This window comes from Salmo salar, chromosome ssa03, assembly GCF_905237065.1.
Source record: "Salmo salar chromosome ssa03, Ssal_v3.1, whole genome shotgun sequence".
In the NCBI taxonomy this organism is placed as follows: domain Eukaryota; kingdom Metazoa; phylum Chordata; class Actinopteri; order Salmoniformes; family Salmonidae; genus Salmo; species Salmo salar.
In genome coordinates this window covers 4664610-4684579 of record NC_059444.1, presented here as the reverse complement: position 1 = coordinate 4684579, position 19970 = coordinate 4664610, and the positions used below count along the sequence as shown (strand labels likewise).

The 19970-nt window shown below is 43.7% G+C and overlaps 1 protein-coding gene and 1 long non-coding RNA gene across 3 annotated transcripts in view; one reads left to right on the top strand and one right to left on the bottom strand.

Moving 5' to 3' along the window:
- LOC106596679 (twisted gastrulation protein homolog 1-A) overlaps positions 1–15422 on the bottom strand; it is a 52706-nt gene extending 37284 nt beyond the window's left edge. The window contains exons 1-2 of one of the 2 annotated variants that reach the window (XM_045714425.1): positions 15341–15422; positions 11992–12176 (exon numbers count right to left, since the gene is read on the bottom strand). In XM_045714425.1, coding sequence (XP_045570381.1) covers positions 11992–12129 — 138 coding nt within the window. In that variant the 5' untranslated portion in view covers positions 12130–12176; positions 15341–15422. Of the gene's footprint in view, positions 1–11991; positions 12177–13921; positions 14462–15340 lie in introns of those variants that run through there. The other variant, XM_045714424.1, reaches the window with a different exon arrangement.
- Positions 14856–15879, top strand: LOC123741595 (uncharacterized). The gene is made up of 2 exons (XR_006769044.1): positions 14856–14922; positions 15157–15879. It is a non-coding gene; the product is annotated as an uncharacterized lncRNA (long non-coding RNA).
- The last annotated feature ends 4091 nt before the right edge of the window (positions 15880–19970 follow it).

Here is a 19970-nt window from a genome sequence, read left to right as displayed (position 1 = left end):
ACAGCTCCATCTGCTGGTCAGGACGTGACACTAACCCAGCTAAACAGACTGTTACTGTTACTAACCCAGCTAAACAGACTGTTACTGTTACTAACCCAGCTAAACAGACTGTTACTGTTACTAACCCAGCTAAACAGACTGTTACTGACCCAGCTAAACAGACTGTTACTGACCCAGCTAAACAGACTGTTACTGACCCAGCTAAACAGACTGTTACTGTTCCTAACCCAGCTAAACAGACTGTTACTGTTCCTAACCCAGCTAAACAGACTGTTACTGTTACTAACCCAGCTAAACAGACTGTTACTGTTACTAACCCAGCTAAACAGACTGTTACTGTTACTGACCCAGCTAAACAGACTGTTACTGTTACTGACCCAGCTAAACAGACTGTTACTGACCCAGCTAAACAGACTGTTACTGACCCAGCTAAACAGACTGTTACTGACCCAGCTAAACAGACTGTTACTGACCCAGCTAAACAGACTGTTACTGACCCAGCTAAACAGACTGTTACTGACCCAGCTAAACAGACTGTTACTGTTCCTAACCCAGCTAAACAGACTGTTACTGTTCCTAACCCAGCTAAACAGACTGTTACTGTTACTAACCCAGCTAAACAGACTGTTCCTAACCCAGCTAAACAGACTGTTACTGTTACTAACCCAGCTAAACAGACTGTTACTGACCCAGCTAAACAGACTGTTACTGTTCCTAACCCAGCTAAACAGACTGTTACTGTTCCTAACCCAGCTAAACAGACTGTTACTGTTACTAACCCAGCTAAACAGACTGTTACTGTTACTGACCCAGCTAAACAGACTGTTACTGTTACTGACCCAGCTAAACAGACTGTTACTAACCCAGCTAAACAGACTGGTACTAACCCAGCTAAACAGACCGTTACTAACCCAGCTAAACAGACTGTTACTAACCCAGCTAAACAGACTGTTACTGTTACTAACCCAGCTAAACAGACTGTTACTGTTACTAATATTTGTGTCATTCTCAAAACTTTTGGCCACGATTGTAGAAAGTAGTTCAGTTGGAGGAGAACGTGCATACTTGAAAGTAGTTCAGTTGGAGGAGAACGTGCATACTAGAAAGTAGTCAGTTGGAGGAGAACGTGCATACTTGAAAGTAGTTCAGTTGGAGGAGAACGTGCATACTAGAAAGTAGTTCAGTTGGAGGAGAACGTGCATACTAGAAAGTAGTTCATTTGGAGGAGAACGTGCATACTTGAAAGTAGTTCAGTTGGAGGAGAACGTGCATACTAGAAAGTAGTTCAGTTGGAGGAGAACGTGCATACTAGAAAGTAGTCCAGTTGGAGGGGAACGTGTGTGTAGACAGAGCGTGTGTAGCCTTGCCCTGCTGAGTAGTCATGTGGAACTGTGAAATTGCCGCCCCACCCTACTAACAGCTGGCTGGGTCTGGAGGTTGGAGACTACAGCTAACAAAACACACCGACTTCACACACACACACACACACACACACACACACAGGGCGGGCTACAGCTAAAACACACACGCTAACGGCTGGGTCTGGATTGAACAAGCTGCTGGGCCGGCCTAAAGCCTAGAACAGCCTCATCCTCCATACCTTCAGGGCATTGGGGAGTTCAGATCAATGACTCTGGTTGTTGTGGATGTGTCACTAGCTAGCCCATTAATCACTAGGAGAGAGTGTTGCTTTCACTGACAAGTTAACAAGTGTCTGAGAGGTCAAAGAAGCAAGTCTGTAAATACACAGTGGCTCTACTCAGAACACACACACACACGAGAGAGAGGCTATGTGCCCACTGCCCACAAAATGAGGAGGAAACTGAGCTGCACTTCATAACCTCCTGCCAAACTGTATGACCATATTAGAGACAAATATTTCCCACAAAGAATTCGAAAACAAATCCAATTCTGATAAACTCCCATATCAAACACCTCAGTGTGTCATCGTGGCAGCAACTTTTGTGACCTGTTGCCACAAGAAAAAAGGTCAACCAGTGAAGAACAAACACCATTGTAAATACAACCCATATTTATGTTTATTTATTGTCCCTTTTGTACTTTAACTATTTGCACATCGTTACAACACTGTATATAGACATATGACATTTGAAATGTATGTGTAATGTTTACTGTTCATGTTATATTGTTGATTTCACTTGCACTTTATTATCTACTTCACTTGCTTTGGAAATGTAAACATATGTTACCCAATAGCCAATAAATCCCTTTGAATTGACAGAGACAGAGAGACAGAGACAGAGAGAGTTCATCTGGCTTTGGCCTTAAGGAGCAGGCACCCAGACTCCACCAAATAAAATACAGACATTCTCATCCTACAAGAAACATGGTATAGAGGAGATGGACCCACTGGTTGACCTCTAGGTTACAGAGAGCTGGTAGTCCCATCCACCACACTACCAGGTGGGTGGTATAGAGGAGACGGACCCACTGGTTGCCCTCTAGGTTACAGAGAGCTGGTAGTCCCATCCACCAGACTACCAGGTGGGTGGTATAGAGGAGATGGACCCACTGGTTGCCCTCTAGGTTACAGAGAGCTGGTAGTCCCATCCACCACACTACCAGGTGGGTGGTATAGAGGAGACGGACCCACTGGTTGCCCTCTAGGTTACAGAGAGCTGGTAGTCCCATCCACCACACTACCAGGTGGGTGGTATAGAGGAGACAAACCCACTGGTTGTCCTCTAGGTTACAGAGAGCTGGTAGTCCCATCCACCACACTACCAGGTGGGTGGTATAGAGGAGACAGACCCACTGGTTGCCCTCTAGGTTACAGAGAGCTGGTAGTCCCATCCACCACACTACCAGGTGGGTGGTATAGAGGAGACAGACCCACTGGTTGCCCTCTAGGTTACAGAGAGCTGGTAGTCCCATCCACCACACTACCAGGTGGTATAGAGGAGACGGACCCACTGGTTGCCCTCTAGGTTACAGAGAGCTGGTAGTCCCATCCACCACACTACCAGGTGGTATAGAGGAGATGGACCCACTGGTTGCCCTCTAGGTTACAGAGAGCTGGTAGTCCCATCCACCACACTACCAGGTGGGTGGTATAGAGGAGACGGACCCACTGGTTGCCCTCTAGGTTACAGAGAGCTGGTAGTCCCATCCACCACACTACCAGGTGGGTGGTATAGAGGAGACAGACCCACTGGTTGCCCTCTAGGTTACAGAGAGCTGGTAGTCCCATCCACCACACTACCAGGTGGGTGGTATAGAGGAGACAGACCCACTGGTTGCCCTCTAGGTTACAGAGAGCTGGTAGTCCCATCCACCACACTACCAGGTGGTATAGAGGAGACGGACCCACTGGTTGCCCTCTAGGTTACAGAGAGCTGGTAGTCCCATCCACCACACTACCAGGTGGTATAGAGGAGATGGACCCACTGGTTGCCCTCTAGGTTACAGAGAGCTGGTAGTCCCATCCACCACACTACCAGGTGGGTGGTATAGAGGAGACGGACCCACTGGTTGCCCTCTAGGTTACAGAGAGCTGGTAGTCCCATCCACCACACTACCAGGTGGGTGGTATAGAGGAGACGGACCCACTGGTTGTCCTCTAGGTTACAGAGAGCTGGTAGTCCCATCCACCACACTACCAGGTGGGTGGTATAGAGGAGACAGACCCACTGGTTGCCCTCTAGGTTACAGAGAGCTGGTAGTCCCATCCACCACACTACCAGGTGTGAAACAAGGAAGAAACTCACAGGGTTATTATTGTTATAATAATATAATAATAATATAATATAGACCTAACCCACTATTAAATTGATCAAAACAGGAACCTTTTACATTTGGTTAGAATAGAATTTAAAAAAGGAAACTCATTGCCCTCATTTGGTTGTGAGGTCTGGGGTCCACTCACCAACCAAGAATTCACAAAATGGGACAAACACCCAATTGAGTCTCTGCGTGCAGAATTCTGCTAAAATATACCTTGTGTACAACAGAAAACCCCAAATAATACATGCAGAGCAGAATAAGGACGATACCCACTAATTATTCAAATCCAGAAAAGAGCTGTTAAATTCTACAACCACCTAAAAGGAAGCGATGCCCACACATTCCACCACATAGCCCATCACCTACAGAGAGATGAACCTAGAGGAGAGTCTCCTCAGAGCCCTCACGTACAGAGAGATGAACCTAGAGAAGAGTCTCCTCAGAGCCCTCACCTACAGAGAGATGAACCTAGAGAAGAGTCTCCTCAGAGCCCTCACCTACAGAGAGATTAACCTAGAGGAGAGTCCCCTCAGAGCCCTCACCTACAGAGAGAGATGAACCTAGAGAAGAGTCTCCTCAGAGCACCCTCACCTACAGAGAGATGAACCTAGAGAAGAGTCTCCTCAGAGCCCTCACCTACAGAGAGAGATGAACCTAGAGAAGAGTCTCCTCAGAGCCCTCACCTACAGAGAGATGAACCTAGAGAAGAGTCTCCTCAGAGCCCTCACCTACAGAGAGAGATGAACCTAGAGAAGAGTCTCCTCAGAGCCCTCACCTACAGAGAGATGAACCTAGAGAAGAGTCCCCTCAGAGCCCTCACCTACAGAGAGATGAACCTAGAGAAGAGTCCCCTCAGAGCCCTCACCTACAGAGAGATGAACCTAGAGAAGAGTCTCCTCAGAGCCCTCACCTACAGAGAGATGAACCCTGACAAAGCCCTCAGCCAGCTGGTTCTACAGACAGACTCCACAGAGCCCAAGGACAGCAACAAAATTAAGCCAAACCAAATTAAGAGAAAGCATAAAAGATAACTATGACACACTGGAAATAATAAACCAGCCTGTAAGAGAAAACATGGTAAACAGGACTCCAGATCTCCGTCTTCATCGAGGACCCACTGAAGGCCCCACGTACCAATGAAGAGCCTAAGGTTCCCCCACCAGCCTGTATTAAGCATACTCAACCCTCAGTCTTGCTGCCAACATCCCCCTGATTATTCCCACCACGTCCACAGACTCCTTGTCCCTGTATGCAATTTTTCCTGGTCTTCCAGATGGTTAGCTTGGCTAGCTTGGCTGCTCCTGTTACAAAGTTCAGTAGGACTACCACTGACTTGCGCCTAAAAACGAAAAACAGGTGGGTAGAGAATAGCTCCTCCGGGAACCAGCTGATTAACAGTGTAAACACGCCCCAACAGTCTGGGACAGGCAGGTTGAAAGGTCTCTGGGCTGCAGGCAGAGAACCAGCTGGTTAACAGTGTAAACACGCCCTAACAGTCTGGGACAGGCAGGTAGAAAGGTCTCTGGGCTCCAGGCAGACAGAAACCCTTGAGGGAATGTCCACTAGACCCTGCCCATCTTCTTGCAGTGGCAGGTACAAGGCTGTAGCTGGAATTCCAGTGCTGTCCTGACCAGAAGAAATGAACAACCGTCCTTTGAAACTCTTGTATCAGACCACATGGTGGCATGGCAGGTTGTTGGCTACCACAACCCTTCCTCTATAGGACAGCTGGGGCAGCAAGGATGTCTTTATTCCTGTCATGACGTTGCCCTCTTTGAGTACAGGGAGGACAGTTGACCCCCTCCCCCCTTGCACCATCCCCCAACCTACCTCCCCCCACCCAGGCCCTGTGTGAAGGGGTGGTGAAATTCTAGAGGAGAATCTCCTGCCGCATGGCCCAGTTGAGACACAGAGTGGTTTCATAGAGAGACACAGGAAATTCTTCCAACTCACAGAATTGGGGAACCGAACGACATTTATGTTCTGGAGAAGGTATAAAAGATTGGTGAAGAATCCAGCTACGAACTGGTCCGCTTGGTACAATTTTGTGATACTCAGAAGAGACAATATAGCCATATTACCATAATACTGTTTATATAATAGCCTCAGCTATGGGACTTGCATCTAAATGGTTGTATAAAATGTATTAATAAGGATAAAGCTATTTGTAATACGTTGAGATGCTATGTACTGATGTTAATGTGATAGAATGTATTTATGTTCAAAGCTTAAATCAGTCATCGGCACGCCCCCCAGGGACACAGACAGGACCAGGCATCATGTGACAAGCCTGTTCTATGTTCACGTATAAAACCCCACCCTGATTTACTTTCTTCAGACCAGCTTACCTCAGAAGAGAGAGCCAAGGTTTGACTATCCAATTCCTCTACTGAAAGTTAACTTTTAGACTACCGATACCGACAGAATAAGAACAAGTCTTTGATATTAATTATTAGTCTGCAGCTAAGTAAATTATATAATTGAACGCGAAGACCGACAAAACATCCATTCTATAACGATATTAATGAATGGCGCTTTGAAAGATCCATTCTAACCGAGAGAGAGAGAACGGGACAAAAACTCTCCAACAGGACAAAAACTCTCCAACAAGGATCCCGACGACACACTGAGCGTAAATATATATTGATTGCAATTGTTCCCGAATGAGTGAGCGTTCATGTACAAAGGATTATCATATCAATTGTTAATATTTATCAACTCTGTAGTGTCTTCTCAGCTGCCCTTTATGACCCTTTGTTTAACAGGCCGCCATGCCTGTTTAGCCCACTAGGGCACATTACTCTACCATTTATTTGTAGCGATAACTACTGTTTGTATGCTTTCTGTGAATTACTTAGTTTAGTAAATAAATGATTTTAAGACAATTGATGTATGGATGACTCTTAGTAAAGACTGGGTTCGTGCAGATACAACAATTTACGACGTTTGGAATGAGACTGGACGCGAGGTAAAATACACCATTTAAACCAGAAGATAATCCGCCTATACTATAATAGAATATAATATATAATGTTATAATATAGGAAAGTTATATTAGGAAAATTATAACTTTGTAATCTGAATATTTTCCTTGGTGCCCCGATCTCCTAGTTAATTACAGTTAAACGATTAATCAGTTTAATCGCGTAATAATAATAACAGGGAGTTATTTGATAAACATGTCTTCAAGTTAATGGTGCCCAAAGACACGACAGTCCATTTAGTCCCCACTGTAACATCCTAGTAGCTGTGGAGTGGTCCATGTATGACACAGACCTGCCCACAGAGCTTCACTTTTGGCCCAATTCACCCTAGCTGAAAAGGCCTTCTCATACACTTCTAGAGCACCTGAGAGAATCGGAACGTCCTTGCTCCCTGTAAATGAACACAGTCACGTCTGCAGACAAAGCTACCCCTGGATGCCGAGTTATCCCTGGCATGGAGAAACCAGTAAGCGTCGCTCGTAGTAAACCAAACAAGAGAAAGAGTCTAGCTGGCCCGAGATTGGGCAACCCTGCCTAATACCTCTGTGGACTGGGATAGGGCAGCTCAACCCACCACGAACCTTCACCATATAGTAAAATCCCCAAACCCCAAATCTTTTATCGTTTCCAACAAATACTGGTCGTCTACCTGATCAAAAGCCTTGTCCTGATCCACAGAAAACAGGCCAACATTCACAACTGACACTTTGCATACAACAAAATACATGCATTATGATTGGTCCTTGTGGACCAACAGCCCCAGATATTCTTGTTAGAGAGACACTTAGATGTGACCTTTAACCTGTTAGACACTTACTGTAGATACTACCTTTAACCTGTTAGAGACACTTAGATGTGATCTTATATTCTGCACACAACAATGCTACAGGTTGGCAGATTTTTCAAAAGAGCCAAATCCCCTTCTTTGGCAATAAGGAAAGCACAGCACGTTGACAAGACATTTATATCCTTACCTGTAGCTCAGTTGGTAGAGCATGGTGTTTGCAACGCCAGGGTTGTGGGTTCGATTCCCACGGGGGCCAGCACAGGAAAAAAATGTATGAAATGTATGCATTCACTACTGTAAGTCGCTCTGGATAAGAGCGTCTGCTAAATGACTAAAAATGTAAAAATGTAAAAAAATATCCTGCTGAAGTGCTCTGACATTTTCTATCATCATAATAGCGGACAGAGCAGTAAACTGTTGACAACAACACACACATACACACACACACACACATACACACATACATACATAGGCCTTCCCAACCTCCCACTATTGCCTCAATGACTAAAAGTTCCCCATTGTAGCCCTCCACTGCTTCTACCAATACACAAACTTTTCACAGAACATGGTATCTTGCAACAGCTTAACATTGAAAACCCAATACAGCGTTGATCTTTGTGGACGTGACATGTGCATCTCAACAGTGACAAGACGGTGATGTGTAAAACCCACAGGAATAATGGTACACCGAGTAATCAATACCACTCTGGTGCTCAGATACAGCCTGTCTAACAGCCTGTCTAACAGCCTGTCTAACATTGCTGCACTGACCCTACCATCACAGACCTTCATCCATGTCTACTGCCTGACGTCATTTTGACGACAGCTGAGAAGTGAAGCGAAACCATATCATTTTTTTCCCCTTTTACAACAAACGGAAGATTCTCAATTAGAGGTAACGTAACATTAGCTAGCATGCTAGTTTAGCTTGACTAAGCAAGTTAGCTAGCTAGATTTTTGACAAATCAGATCCGTTTGGGCTGCCTGTGTAAAACGCAGCCAGTGTGGCTCTGCACAAACCCCCATGTACAGCCACCGTGAAATAAACATGGACCTTTTCTATCAATCTTTGAAAGTTGTCTGCCTTTATGGATTCACATTATATATTTATATATGCTGTATGGGCTCTGTAGCATCAAACAGATGTTAAACATTCTGATATATCCTAAGACAATATTTAATGGTAACTCAAAAAGAGAAAAGGCTATTCAACAAGAATGTTATATGGTAAAAGTAAACATAGAAAACAAATGCAGTGTGAACAGTGTAGCGTGTCGGAGTGTGTTTCTGGCTGTAGTAGTACAGAGAACTGCAGCTACAGATTGTTACACCAGAGGCAGAATGTTAACCTGTTAAAAAAGGTCTTACTCACATTGGCTACGGAGAGTGAAATCACAGAGTCGTCCGGAACAGCTGGTGTTCTCATGCATGGTTCAGTATTGATTACCTCGAAGCGAACATAGAAGGCATTAAGCTTGTCTGGTAGGCTCGCGTCACTGGGCAGTTCGTGGCTGGGTTTCCCTTTGTAATCTGTGATAGCTTGCAAGCTCTGCCACATCCGACGAGCATAGTGTGTAAGATAACAACCCTCTATATTACTGACAAGTTCTGGGAAGCGGTTCAACATTTTGTTCAGATTATCACAGGAATGCATCTGGATTCTGCACTTTAGATTCTTACAACAAGCCAGGGAGAAGAGGTCGTCTCTATTTTCATGGTTCTTCGGCTGTCCTAATCGGACAGGGGTCTCCAACCCTGTTCCTGGAGAGCTACCTTCCTGTAGGGTCACTCCAACCCTAATCTAGCACACCCGATTCCAATAATTAGCTGGTTGATAAGATGAATAAGGTTAGTTTTAGCACTGTGGTTGGAGCAAAAACCTACAGGAGGGTTGGCATTAAAACCTACAGGAGGGTTAGCATTAAAACCTACAGGAGGGTTAGCATTAAAACCTACAGGAGGGTTAGCATTAAAACCTACAGGAGGGTTAGCATTAAAACCTACAGGAGGGTTAGCATTAAAACCTACAGGAGGGTTAGCATTAAAACCTACAGGAGGGTTGGCATTAAAACCTACAGGAGGGTTGGCATTAAAACCTACAGGAGGGTTAGCATTAAAACTTACAGGAGGGTATCTCTCCAGGAACAGGGTTGGAGAGCCCTGCCATAGCAAATGATTACCTAGAACCAAAAAAGGTTAAAACCCTTTTGGGTTCCATGTGGAACCCTCTGTGGAAAGGGTTCTACCTGGAACCAAAAAGGGTTCTACCCGGAACCAAAAAGGGTTCTACCCGGAACCAAAAAGGGTTCTACCCGGAACCAAAAAGGGTTCTACCCGGAACCAAAAAGGGTTCTTTAAATGGTTCTCCTATGGGGAAAGTCGAAGAACCCTTTTAGGTTCTAGAGAGCAGCTTATTTCCTAAGAGTGCATAGCTGTTGTTTTTTATGGTACAGAATAATGTAAACACTGTGGAATTACAGTGGCAAGAAAAAGTATGTGAACCCTTTGGAATTACCTGAATTTCTGCATAAAGTTGACATAAAATTTGATCTGATATTCATCTAAGTCACAACAAAAGACAAACACAATCTGCTTAAATTAATAACACAAATTATTGTATTTTTCTTGTCTATATTGAATATATCATTTAAACATTCACAGTATAGGTTGGAAAAAGTATGTGAACCCCTAGGCTAATGACTTCTCCAAAAGCTAATTGGAGTCAGGAGTCAAATAACCTGGAGTCTAATCAATGAGACGAGATTGGAGATTTTGGTTGGAGCTGCCCTGTCCCATTAAAAAAACACTCACAAAATTTGAGTTTGCGATTCACAAGAAGCATTGCCTGATGTGAACCAAGCCTCAAAGAAAAGAGATCTCAGAAGACCTAGAATTAAGAATTGTTGCCCTGCATTAAGCTGGAAAGGTTTACAAAAGTATCTCTAAAAGTCAGTCCACGGTAAGACAAATTGTCTATAAATGGAGAAAGTTCAGCACTGTTGCTCCTCTCCCTAGGAGTGGCCGTCCTGCAAAGATGACTGCAAGAACACAGTGCAGAATTCTCAATGAGGTTAAGAAGAATCCTAGAGTGTCAGCTAAAGACTTACAGAAATCTCTGGAACATGCTAACATCTCTGTTGACGAGTCTACAATACGTAAAACACTAAACAAGAATGGTGTTCATGGGAGGACACCACGGAAGAAGCCACTGCTGTCCAAAAAAACCATTGCTGCAAGTCTGAAGTTTGCAAAAGAGCACCTGGATGTTCCACAGCGCTACTGGCAAAATATTCTGTTGACAGATGAAACTACAGTTGAGTTGTTTGGAAGGAACACACAACACTGTGTGGAGAAAAAAAGGCACATCACAGCAACATCAAAACCTCATCCCAACTGTAAAGTATGGTGGAGGGAGCATCATGGTTTGGGGCTACTTTGCTGCCTCAGGGCCTGGACAGCTTGCTATCGTCAACGGAAAAATGAATTCCAATTTTATCAAGACATTTTGCAGGAGAATGTAAAGGTATCTGTCTGCCAATTGAAGCTCAACACCTTCTGGAGTGGCCCAGTCAGAGTCCTGACCTCAACCTGATTGAGATGCTGTAGCCTGACCTCAAGAGAGCAGTTCACACCAGACATCCCAAGAATATTGCTGAACTGAAACAGTTTTGTAAAGAGGAACGGTCCAAAATTCCTCCTGACCGTTGTGCAGGTCTGATCCGCAACTATAGAAAACGTTTGGTTGAGGTTATTTTTGCCAAAGGAGGGTCAACCTGTTATTAAATCCAGGGGTTCACATACTTTTCCCACCCTGCACTGTGAATGTTTACACGGTGTGTTCAATAAAGACATGAAAACGTATAATTGTTTGTGTGTTATTTGTTTAAACAGACTGTGTTTGTCTATTATTGTGACTTAGATGAAGATCAGATCAAATTTTATGACCAATTTATGTAGAAATCCAGGTAATTCCAAAGGGTTCAAACTTTTTCTTCCCACCGTATACTCAGGGTCTTTCAACCCCGGTGAAATGCTAGAGCTTGGTTGCAGCTCCTGGCTTTCCAATACCGGGTCCGGCCACCAGGGGGAGTCTTTTTTACTTTTTTACCCCCACTGTATTTTGTAAAGGCACATAATGCAACTGGATAACCCCATGAACAAACTAGTGGAGGGAAAAGTGAAGGTGCAACATCTGTTAAATCCACTAATAGGATAAAAATATAGAAGACACACACACACTAGTAATACAAAGATAGTGTTTGGTCATGAGTCTGTACGCGTTCAAAAAAAGGTTGGCTGGATTGATGACATCACAAGTGTTCATATTACCCTCTTCTACACATCACCAAGATATGGCACACACACACACACAGACACACACACACACACACACACACACACACACACACACACACACACACACACACACACACACACACACACACACACACACACAGAGACACACACACTTCTCACCTGTATGAGACACTTGCTGACGTCGGAGGCGCAGAGGGCCTTGTTACAGGCGCTGGTCTGAGAAGGTCCTGATAGGACCAGGAGGAAGAGGAGGGTAGAGGAAGCTGAGAACAGGGCACACACTTGACCAGGCCTCATCCTGATGGTCGGCTCAACACACAGCAACGCAGCGTCTGTCTGTCCACCTGACTCAACACACAAGACAGAATAGTGTTAGTCGGATGTGTGTGTGTGTGTGTGTGTGTGTGTGTGTGTGTGTGTGTGTGTGTGTGTGTGTGTGTGTGTGTGTGTGTGTGTGTGTGTGTGTGTGTAGATACTTCATTACATTCCTAAAGAAATAAATAATGTACTTTTTACTCGTTACATTTTCACAGGATAATGGTCCAATTGATGCACTAAACAGAGAACATCCCTGGTCATCCATACTGCCTCTGATCTGGAGGACTCACTAAACAGAGAACATCCCTGGTCATCCCTACTGCCTCTGATCTGGAGGACTCACTAAACAGAGAACATCCCTGGTCATCCCTACTGCCTCTGATCTGGAGGACTCACTAAACAGAGAACATCCCTGGTCATCCCTACTGCCTCTGATCTGGAGGACTCACTAAACAGAGAACATCCCTGGTCGTCCCTACTGCCTCTGATCTGGAGGACTCACTAAACAGAGAACATCCCTGGTCGTCCCTACTGCCTCTGATCTGGAGGACTCACTAAACAGAGAACATCCCTGGTCGTCCCTACTGCCTCTGATCTGGAGGACTCACTAAACAGAGAACATCCCTGGTCATCCCTACTGCCTCTGATCTGGAGGACTCACTAAACAGAGAACATCCCTGGTCGTCCCTACTGCCTCTGATCTGGAGGACTCACTAAACAGAGAACATCCCTGGTCATCCCTACTGCCTCTGATCTGGAGGACTCACTAAACAGAGAACATCCCTGGTCGTCCCTACTGCCTCTGATCTGGAGGACTCACTAAACAGAGAACATCCCTGGTCATCCCTACTGCCTCTGATCTGGAGGACTCACTAAACAGAGAACATCCCTGGTCATCCCTACTGACTCACTAAATGCTTTGTTTGTAAATGATGTCTGAGTGTTGGAGTGTCCCCATGGCTTTCCGTAAAATAAAATAAAACGAGAAAATGATGCTGTCTGGTTTGCGAAATATAAGGACTTTGAAATGATTTATACTTTAGATACTTCAGTATATTTAAAACCAACTACTTTTCGACTTTTAATCAAGTAGCATTTTACTGGGTGACTTTAACTTTTACTTGAGTCATTTTCTATTAAAAGGTATCTTTACTTTTACTCAAGTATGACAACTGAATACTTTTCTCCACCACTGCAGATACACACAGAACAGTCAGGTTCAGCTGTGAATAACGCAGAGGATTTACATTCTCTATGGCAAGACAGCAAAACTGACGAGAACTTTTATAGGCCAATTACGGAAAGATAAAAGTTCTATCAAATCAATAACTCAAACAGTATTGTTATGAAATCCTGTTTGGTTACAACATATTGACAATAATGTAAACTCCCATTTGATGTAATGAATAAAAATGTCTCAGCTGTGGTTTTTTTTTTTTTGTGTGTTTCTATTATTACAGATACACTGAAGCAGCCTGAGCCGTTAGTAGAAGATGTATGTTCCCCAAATGAGAGAATATTAGGGTGACATTTGCCTTGCCCTTTAATTTCTCACAATGGAAAGAGGAGAAGACCATTGTGAAAAGCACAAAGTTATAGTCATTGCGTTAATGACACTGCACCGCCTAACATACCTTCTTCTCATCGTTCATTCCAAGGGTTAAAACGCATACCTAGAACACCTAAACCGTTTCCTCGTCCGCACAACACCGATTCATCAAGTAACGCCACATGGAGTCAAAATTAGATTTTTTTTTTTTAAAACACTCACCGCAACAGAGTTACAATAGTTTGGGACTTTTGTTTTTGATTGACTGCTGTAATCTCCTCTGAAAGCAACGCCGTCACTTTCCTCTCCGGTTCAGGATGGAACTGTACCGTTAATAATAATAATAATACTGTGGACTGCAGCGGTCTGGGCGTCCGTTTCTCTGCCACAGCAAACACACATCTACAAGCGGTTGGGCGGCTTAAAGACACACTGTACATTTTCCCATCCCGAGTAGTCCAGGAGCTTGGTCCGTCAGTTAGTTGGACGCATAGGACGCGTTTGAGTGGTAAGGCGAAAAAGCAACTGACTGTTGACGAAAGTCGAGGGTTGAAGTCGGGGATGGGTGAATCTGTAACAGCCGAAAGTCGGACACTAATGTGGTTTTTCGACAGCAAGTCTCTGATCTACATGGCAGTGTTATCGTTGTTTATAAAAGTTGGTATATAACCTCTACAGGATCAGTGTCCCGTTTATAAAAGTTGGTATTTAATCTGGCGATGTATCATTCAGGGCAGGTGGGTCTCCTGTTTAGCTAAAATATATATATATTGGCCTGTTTTCCATGTTATTGTGGCATTAATATGTGTCACATATCAGTTTGCAAACAATGTAAAAAAAAAAAAATAATAATAAAGAATTGAGTTAATAAAGCCGCATACAAACATGGTCTATTTTTTTGCTTTCTTGAGTAATGCCCGGTGTGGACCATTTTCAACCGAAGGAAAGCGGTGCGGATGGAGGACCGTTAGGCGGCGCGAACGTGGCGTGTGAAGCGGTGAAAACATTTTCCAACTTTATGTAAATCACCAGCGGCGACCACTGGGCGATGACCAATCATATCGAGTGGTTCCCGTGACGATGACCAATCATATCGAGTGGTTCCCTTGACGATAACCAATCATATCGAGTGGTTCCCGTGACGAATTTGACGCTATGCGACCCAAGGCTGGAGACTTTCTTCAACAAAGATGGCTGACAAAAATACTAGGACGGAAACAAATGTAGGTGATTATAACCTTATAACGAATCTTGCCCCAAAAAAAGTACAGTGGACAGGAATATGTTAGTTATTGTAGAGACAAACAATTATGCATTTTCTTGGTGTTAAAGTTAATTTACGAAAATCCATATTTAGCAAGCTAGCAGACTAGCTAACATTAGCCAGCTACCTGGCTAGCTTTGTGGGCATTGTGACATGAGTATTAAAATGTAATTCTGGTTGTTTAATGTTTTAGGGACAACCAACAAACCAGGCTGTCATCTTCTGAAACAGTGGATGTAAAGAATCTAGCTAGCTAAATCATTTACTGCAAATTGAATGTGCAATTTTTTAAGCTTGCCTTGCTGATATTTGCCATGCAATGCAGTTGAAGTAACGTAGCTAGCTAACTATTTTCTTGCAGTGGTGGATTAAAATACCTGTATGCCTATGTAACAGTGTAGGTTCCGTCCCTCTCTTCGCCCCAACCTGGGCTCGAACCAGGGACCCTCTGCACACATCAACAACTGACACCCCACGAAGCATCGTTACCCATCGCGCCACAAAAGCCGCGGCCCTTGCAGAGCAAAGGGGAACAACTACTTCAGGTCTCAGAGCGAGTGACGTCACCGACTGAAACGCTATTAGCGCGCACCACCGCTAACTAACTAGCCATTTCACATCGGTTACACTTATGGATGTGTAGCCGATGTGTGTATGGGACCCTAAAACGTTTGGTATAAATATTAGTTCAGAACCTCAGCTATCATAGCTGGTTGTATCAACTTCAAAACAGTCTGAATGACACGAATGAGGCCTATGGATTGAGTAGAATACAATATCATGTTGTACCAAGGGTGCAAGTCGTATATACATGTAGTTATTACCATGCATGAGATTCCCCACATTGTAGCCTGTACATTTAATATATTCACTGATCATGTACTCTACCTTGGCAAATAAAGGTGCAGTTTAGGTATGAATGTCTTTGAGATTATTTTTCAGTCATGTCCAATACCAGGAGTATCAAATTCCAGTCTTTGAATGATGCTGTGTCTGCATGTATGTATTACAATTATACACTTCAGCAGTGTTTACCAATCTTGGTCCTGGGACAGCAATGGTTACACATTGTAACTAATAGACTAGAAACTGGATTTAACTAGTTAAAGGCTGATTTGTAATTCATATGTACAGAAACAGAATTTAAATAACAGTACACTACACTTCCTGTGCATCATGTAAATACTGTAAAACCAGTTCATCTCAATATCTAATTTCCTTCATCTGCATTGATCTGATAAATACAGGATAGGTGTAGTATTTACTCAAATGATAGACTTAATTTCAACCAGTGAAGAATGTAAAACGCTTTATTGAAAGAAGTTCATTATCCCAGGTGTTATAAATACATAATACATGGATTATAAATATTATAATTGTAATATTATATAAATACAAGTTAAATCTGTACTTTAATGCACATCTGGTGTGCATTATAAAAACATAGGAAGAAAGAGGAGGTGGCGACAAAGGGAAAGAGGTAAGAACAAAGGAGCAGGGAAGGCAGCATATCATTAATGAATCACAGTTCTACCCTAATAGCGTCTCTGGTGGTGTCTCCTAACCAGCCTTGGGCTCCCAGTCGGCCCGAAGGTTATCTTAAGAGTGGGTGAGGTGGCGATGACGGGACTGGCTTCCTCTCTCACATCAAAACATACCTGCAGACGAGTGACAGATGGATAGAGAGAGAGAGAGCATGATTAAGCCTTGTTTTTTTTTTATTCTAACACGGTCAGTCATCATAATCATCAGGAGGTGAAATGCAAAACTGACCTGGGATCATTAACTCTGGGATTACTACATCTCTGTCTGCATTTCAATGTAAAACATCTCTTTAATAATACTTCCTGTTGACCCGACAAAATGACCTCTCACCTCTGATCATGCTGTGCTCTCTATATGTCAGCCAGTTCAGATGCGGGTTCACCAACACAGCTGATATAACCAAGTGGATTTAGGGAGAAGGGGGGGGATGAAGTGAAGGAGAGACTGTTATTGAGAAAATAAAGTAGAGATACAATGTTTAACAGGAATCTGAGCGTGTGGCCTCCCCTGGTGTCCACACTGAGTGTGTAATTTATGCTGAAAAACATGCAGACATGAGGACAAACAATATAGCGTAGTTATTTAAATATAAATAATGAAGTGTCTCACTATTCTCCATGGTTGGCCCTCTTTGAAGGTGGAAGGAGCCACAGTTATACACCTGAGCCTGTTTACTGCACAACACAATCCATCAATCAGATTGATACGTAGGTTATAGGGTGTCTAATTGTTCTAAATGTTTGCAATATGGGTGACTTAAAATAGCCTGTTTTGTTTTTGTACAGACATCACACCCTTACCTAAACAGCACCCTCACCTGAGAAGTAGAAATCAAAGGGAGAGTAACTGTGAATTGAATATCTGTAGTTGACTTAACTATGTAAATGGAAGAATACTCTTATTGCAATGTGAATGGCTCTTTAAAAGAGCATTTGGTTGTGCATAGTGTACAGTTGTGGCCAAAAGTTTTGAGAATGACACAAATATTAATTTCCACAAAGTTTGCTGCTTCAGTGTCTTTAGATATTTTTGTCAGATGTTACTATGGAATACTGAAGTATAATTACAAGCATTTCATAAGTGTCAAAGGCTTTTATTGACAATTACATGAAGTTGATGCAAAGAGTCAATATTTACAGTGTTGACCCTTCTTTTTCAAGACCTCTGCAATCCGCCCTGGCATGCTGTCAATTAACTTCTGGGCCACATCCTGTCTGATGGCAGCCCATTCTTGCATAATCAATGCTTGGAGTATGTCAGAATTTGTGGGTTTTTGTTTGTCCATCCGCCTCTTGAGGATTGACCACAAGTTCTCAATGGGATTAAGATCTGGGGAGTTTCCTGGCCATGGACCCAAAATATCGATGTTTTGTTCCCCGAGCCACTTAGTTATCACTTTTGCCTTATGGCAAGGTGCTCCATCATGCTGCATTGTTCGTCCCCAAACTGTTCCTGGATGGTTGGGAGAAGTTGCTCTCAGAGGATGTGTTGGTACCATTCTTTATTCATGGCTGTGTTCTTAGGCAAAATTGTGAGTGAGCCCACTCCCTTGGCTGAGAAGCAACCCCACACATGAATGGTCTCAGGATGCTTTACTGTTGGCATGACACAGGACTGATGGTAGAGCTCACCTTGTCTTCTCCGGACAAGCTTTTTTCCGGCTGCCCCAAACAATCAGAAAGGGGATTCATCAGAGAGAATGACTTTACCCCAGTCCTCAGCAGTCCAATCCCTGTACCTTTTGCAGAATATCAGTCTGTCCCTGATGTTTTTCCTGGAGAGAAGTGGCTTCTTTGGTGCCCTTCTTGACACCAGGCCATCCTCCAAAAGTCTTCGCCTCACTGTGCGTGCAGATGCACTCACACCTGCCTGCTGCCATTCCTGAGCAAGCTCTGTACTGGTGGTGCCCCGATCCTGCAGCTGAATCAACTTTAGGAGACGGTCCTGGCGCTTGCTGGACTTTCTTGGGCGCCCTGAAGCCTTCTTCACAACAATTGAACCGCTCTCCTTGAAGTTCTTGATGATCCGATAAATGGTTGATTTAGGTGCAATCTTATATCCTTGCCTGTGAAGCCATTTTTGTGCAAAGCAATGACGGCACATGTTTCCTTGCAGGTAACCATGGTTGACAGAGGAAGAACAATGATTCCAAGCACCACCCTCCTTTTAAAGCTTCCAGTCTGTTATTCGAACTCATTCAGCATGACAGAGTGATCTCCAGCATTGTCCTCGTCAACACTCACACCTGTGTTAACGAGAGAATCACTGACATGATGTCAGCTGGTCCTTTTGTGGCAGGGCTGAAATGCAGTGGAAATGTTTCGGGGGGATTCAGTTCATTTGCATGGCAAAGAGGGACTTTGCAATTAATTGCAATTCATCTGATCACTCTTCATAACATTCTGGAGTATATGCAAATTGCCATCACACAAACTGAGGCAGCAGACTTTGTGAAAATTCATTTTTGTGTCTTTCTCAAAACTTTTGGCCACAACTGTAGATTACCTTAAAACGTGTAGTCTACGGTGTTGCAAGGGAACAGCACCCTCTTTGAAGAAGTAAGAGCTGAAGATCTCCCATAGATTGCCTCCCATGCTGCGTTGTTGGACCCCATCCTTGAAACATCCTGGAGAGCAGCAGACCTCTCCTCTGGCACACAGGAACGAGCTGCAGAGCCCCTCCTGGTCCTCTTGGTCATCCTCAGGAAGTTATACAGGACACAGGTAGCCTTCACACACCTGAATTCCCCCAGGAGGCAGTCCCAGATGGCCCTGGTCACCCAACCTTTCAGTGCCCTACACGGTAACTGTAGGCAATCGTTTTGAAGGAATCTCCAGTTACAAGGTACAGTTGAAGTCGGAAGTTTATATACACCTTAGCCAAATACATTTAAACTCAGTTTTTCACAATTCCTGACATTTAATCCTAGTAACAATTCCCTGTCTTAGGTCAGTTAGGATCACCACTTTATTTTAAGAATGTGAAATGTCAGAATAATAGAAGAGAGAATGATTTATTTCAGCTTTTATTTCTTTCATCACATTCCCAGTGGGTCAGAAGTTTACATACACTCAATTAGTATTTGGTAGCATTGCCTTTAAATTGTTTAACTTGGGTCAAATGTGTCGGGTAGCCCTCCACAAGCTTCCTACAATAAGTTGGGTGAATTTTGGCCCATTCCTCCTGACAGAGCTGGTGTAACTGAGTCAGGTTTGTAGGCCTCCTTGCTCACACACGCTTTTTCAGTTCTGCCCACACACTCTTTTTCAGTTCTGCCCACACATTTTCTATAGGATTGAGGTCAGGGCTTTGATGGCCACTCCAATACCTTGACTTTGTTGTCCTTAAGCCATTTTGCCACAACTTTGGAAGTATGCTTGGGGCCATTTGCGACCAAGCTTTAACTTCCTGACTGATGTCTTGAGATGTTGCTTCAATATATCCACATAAATTTCCTCTCTC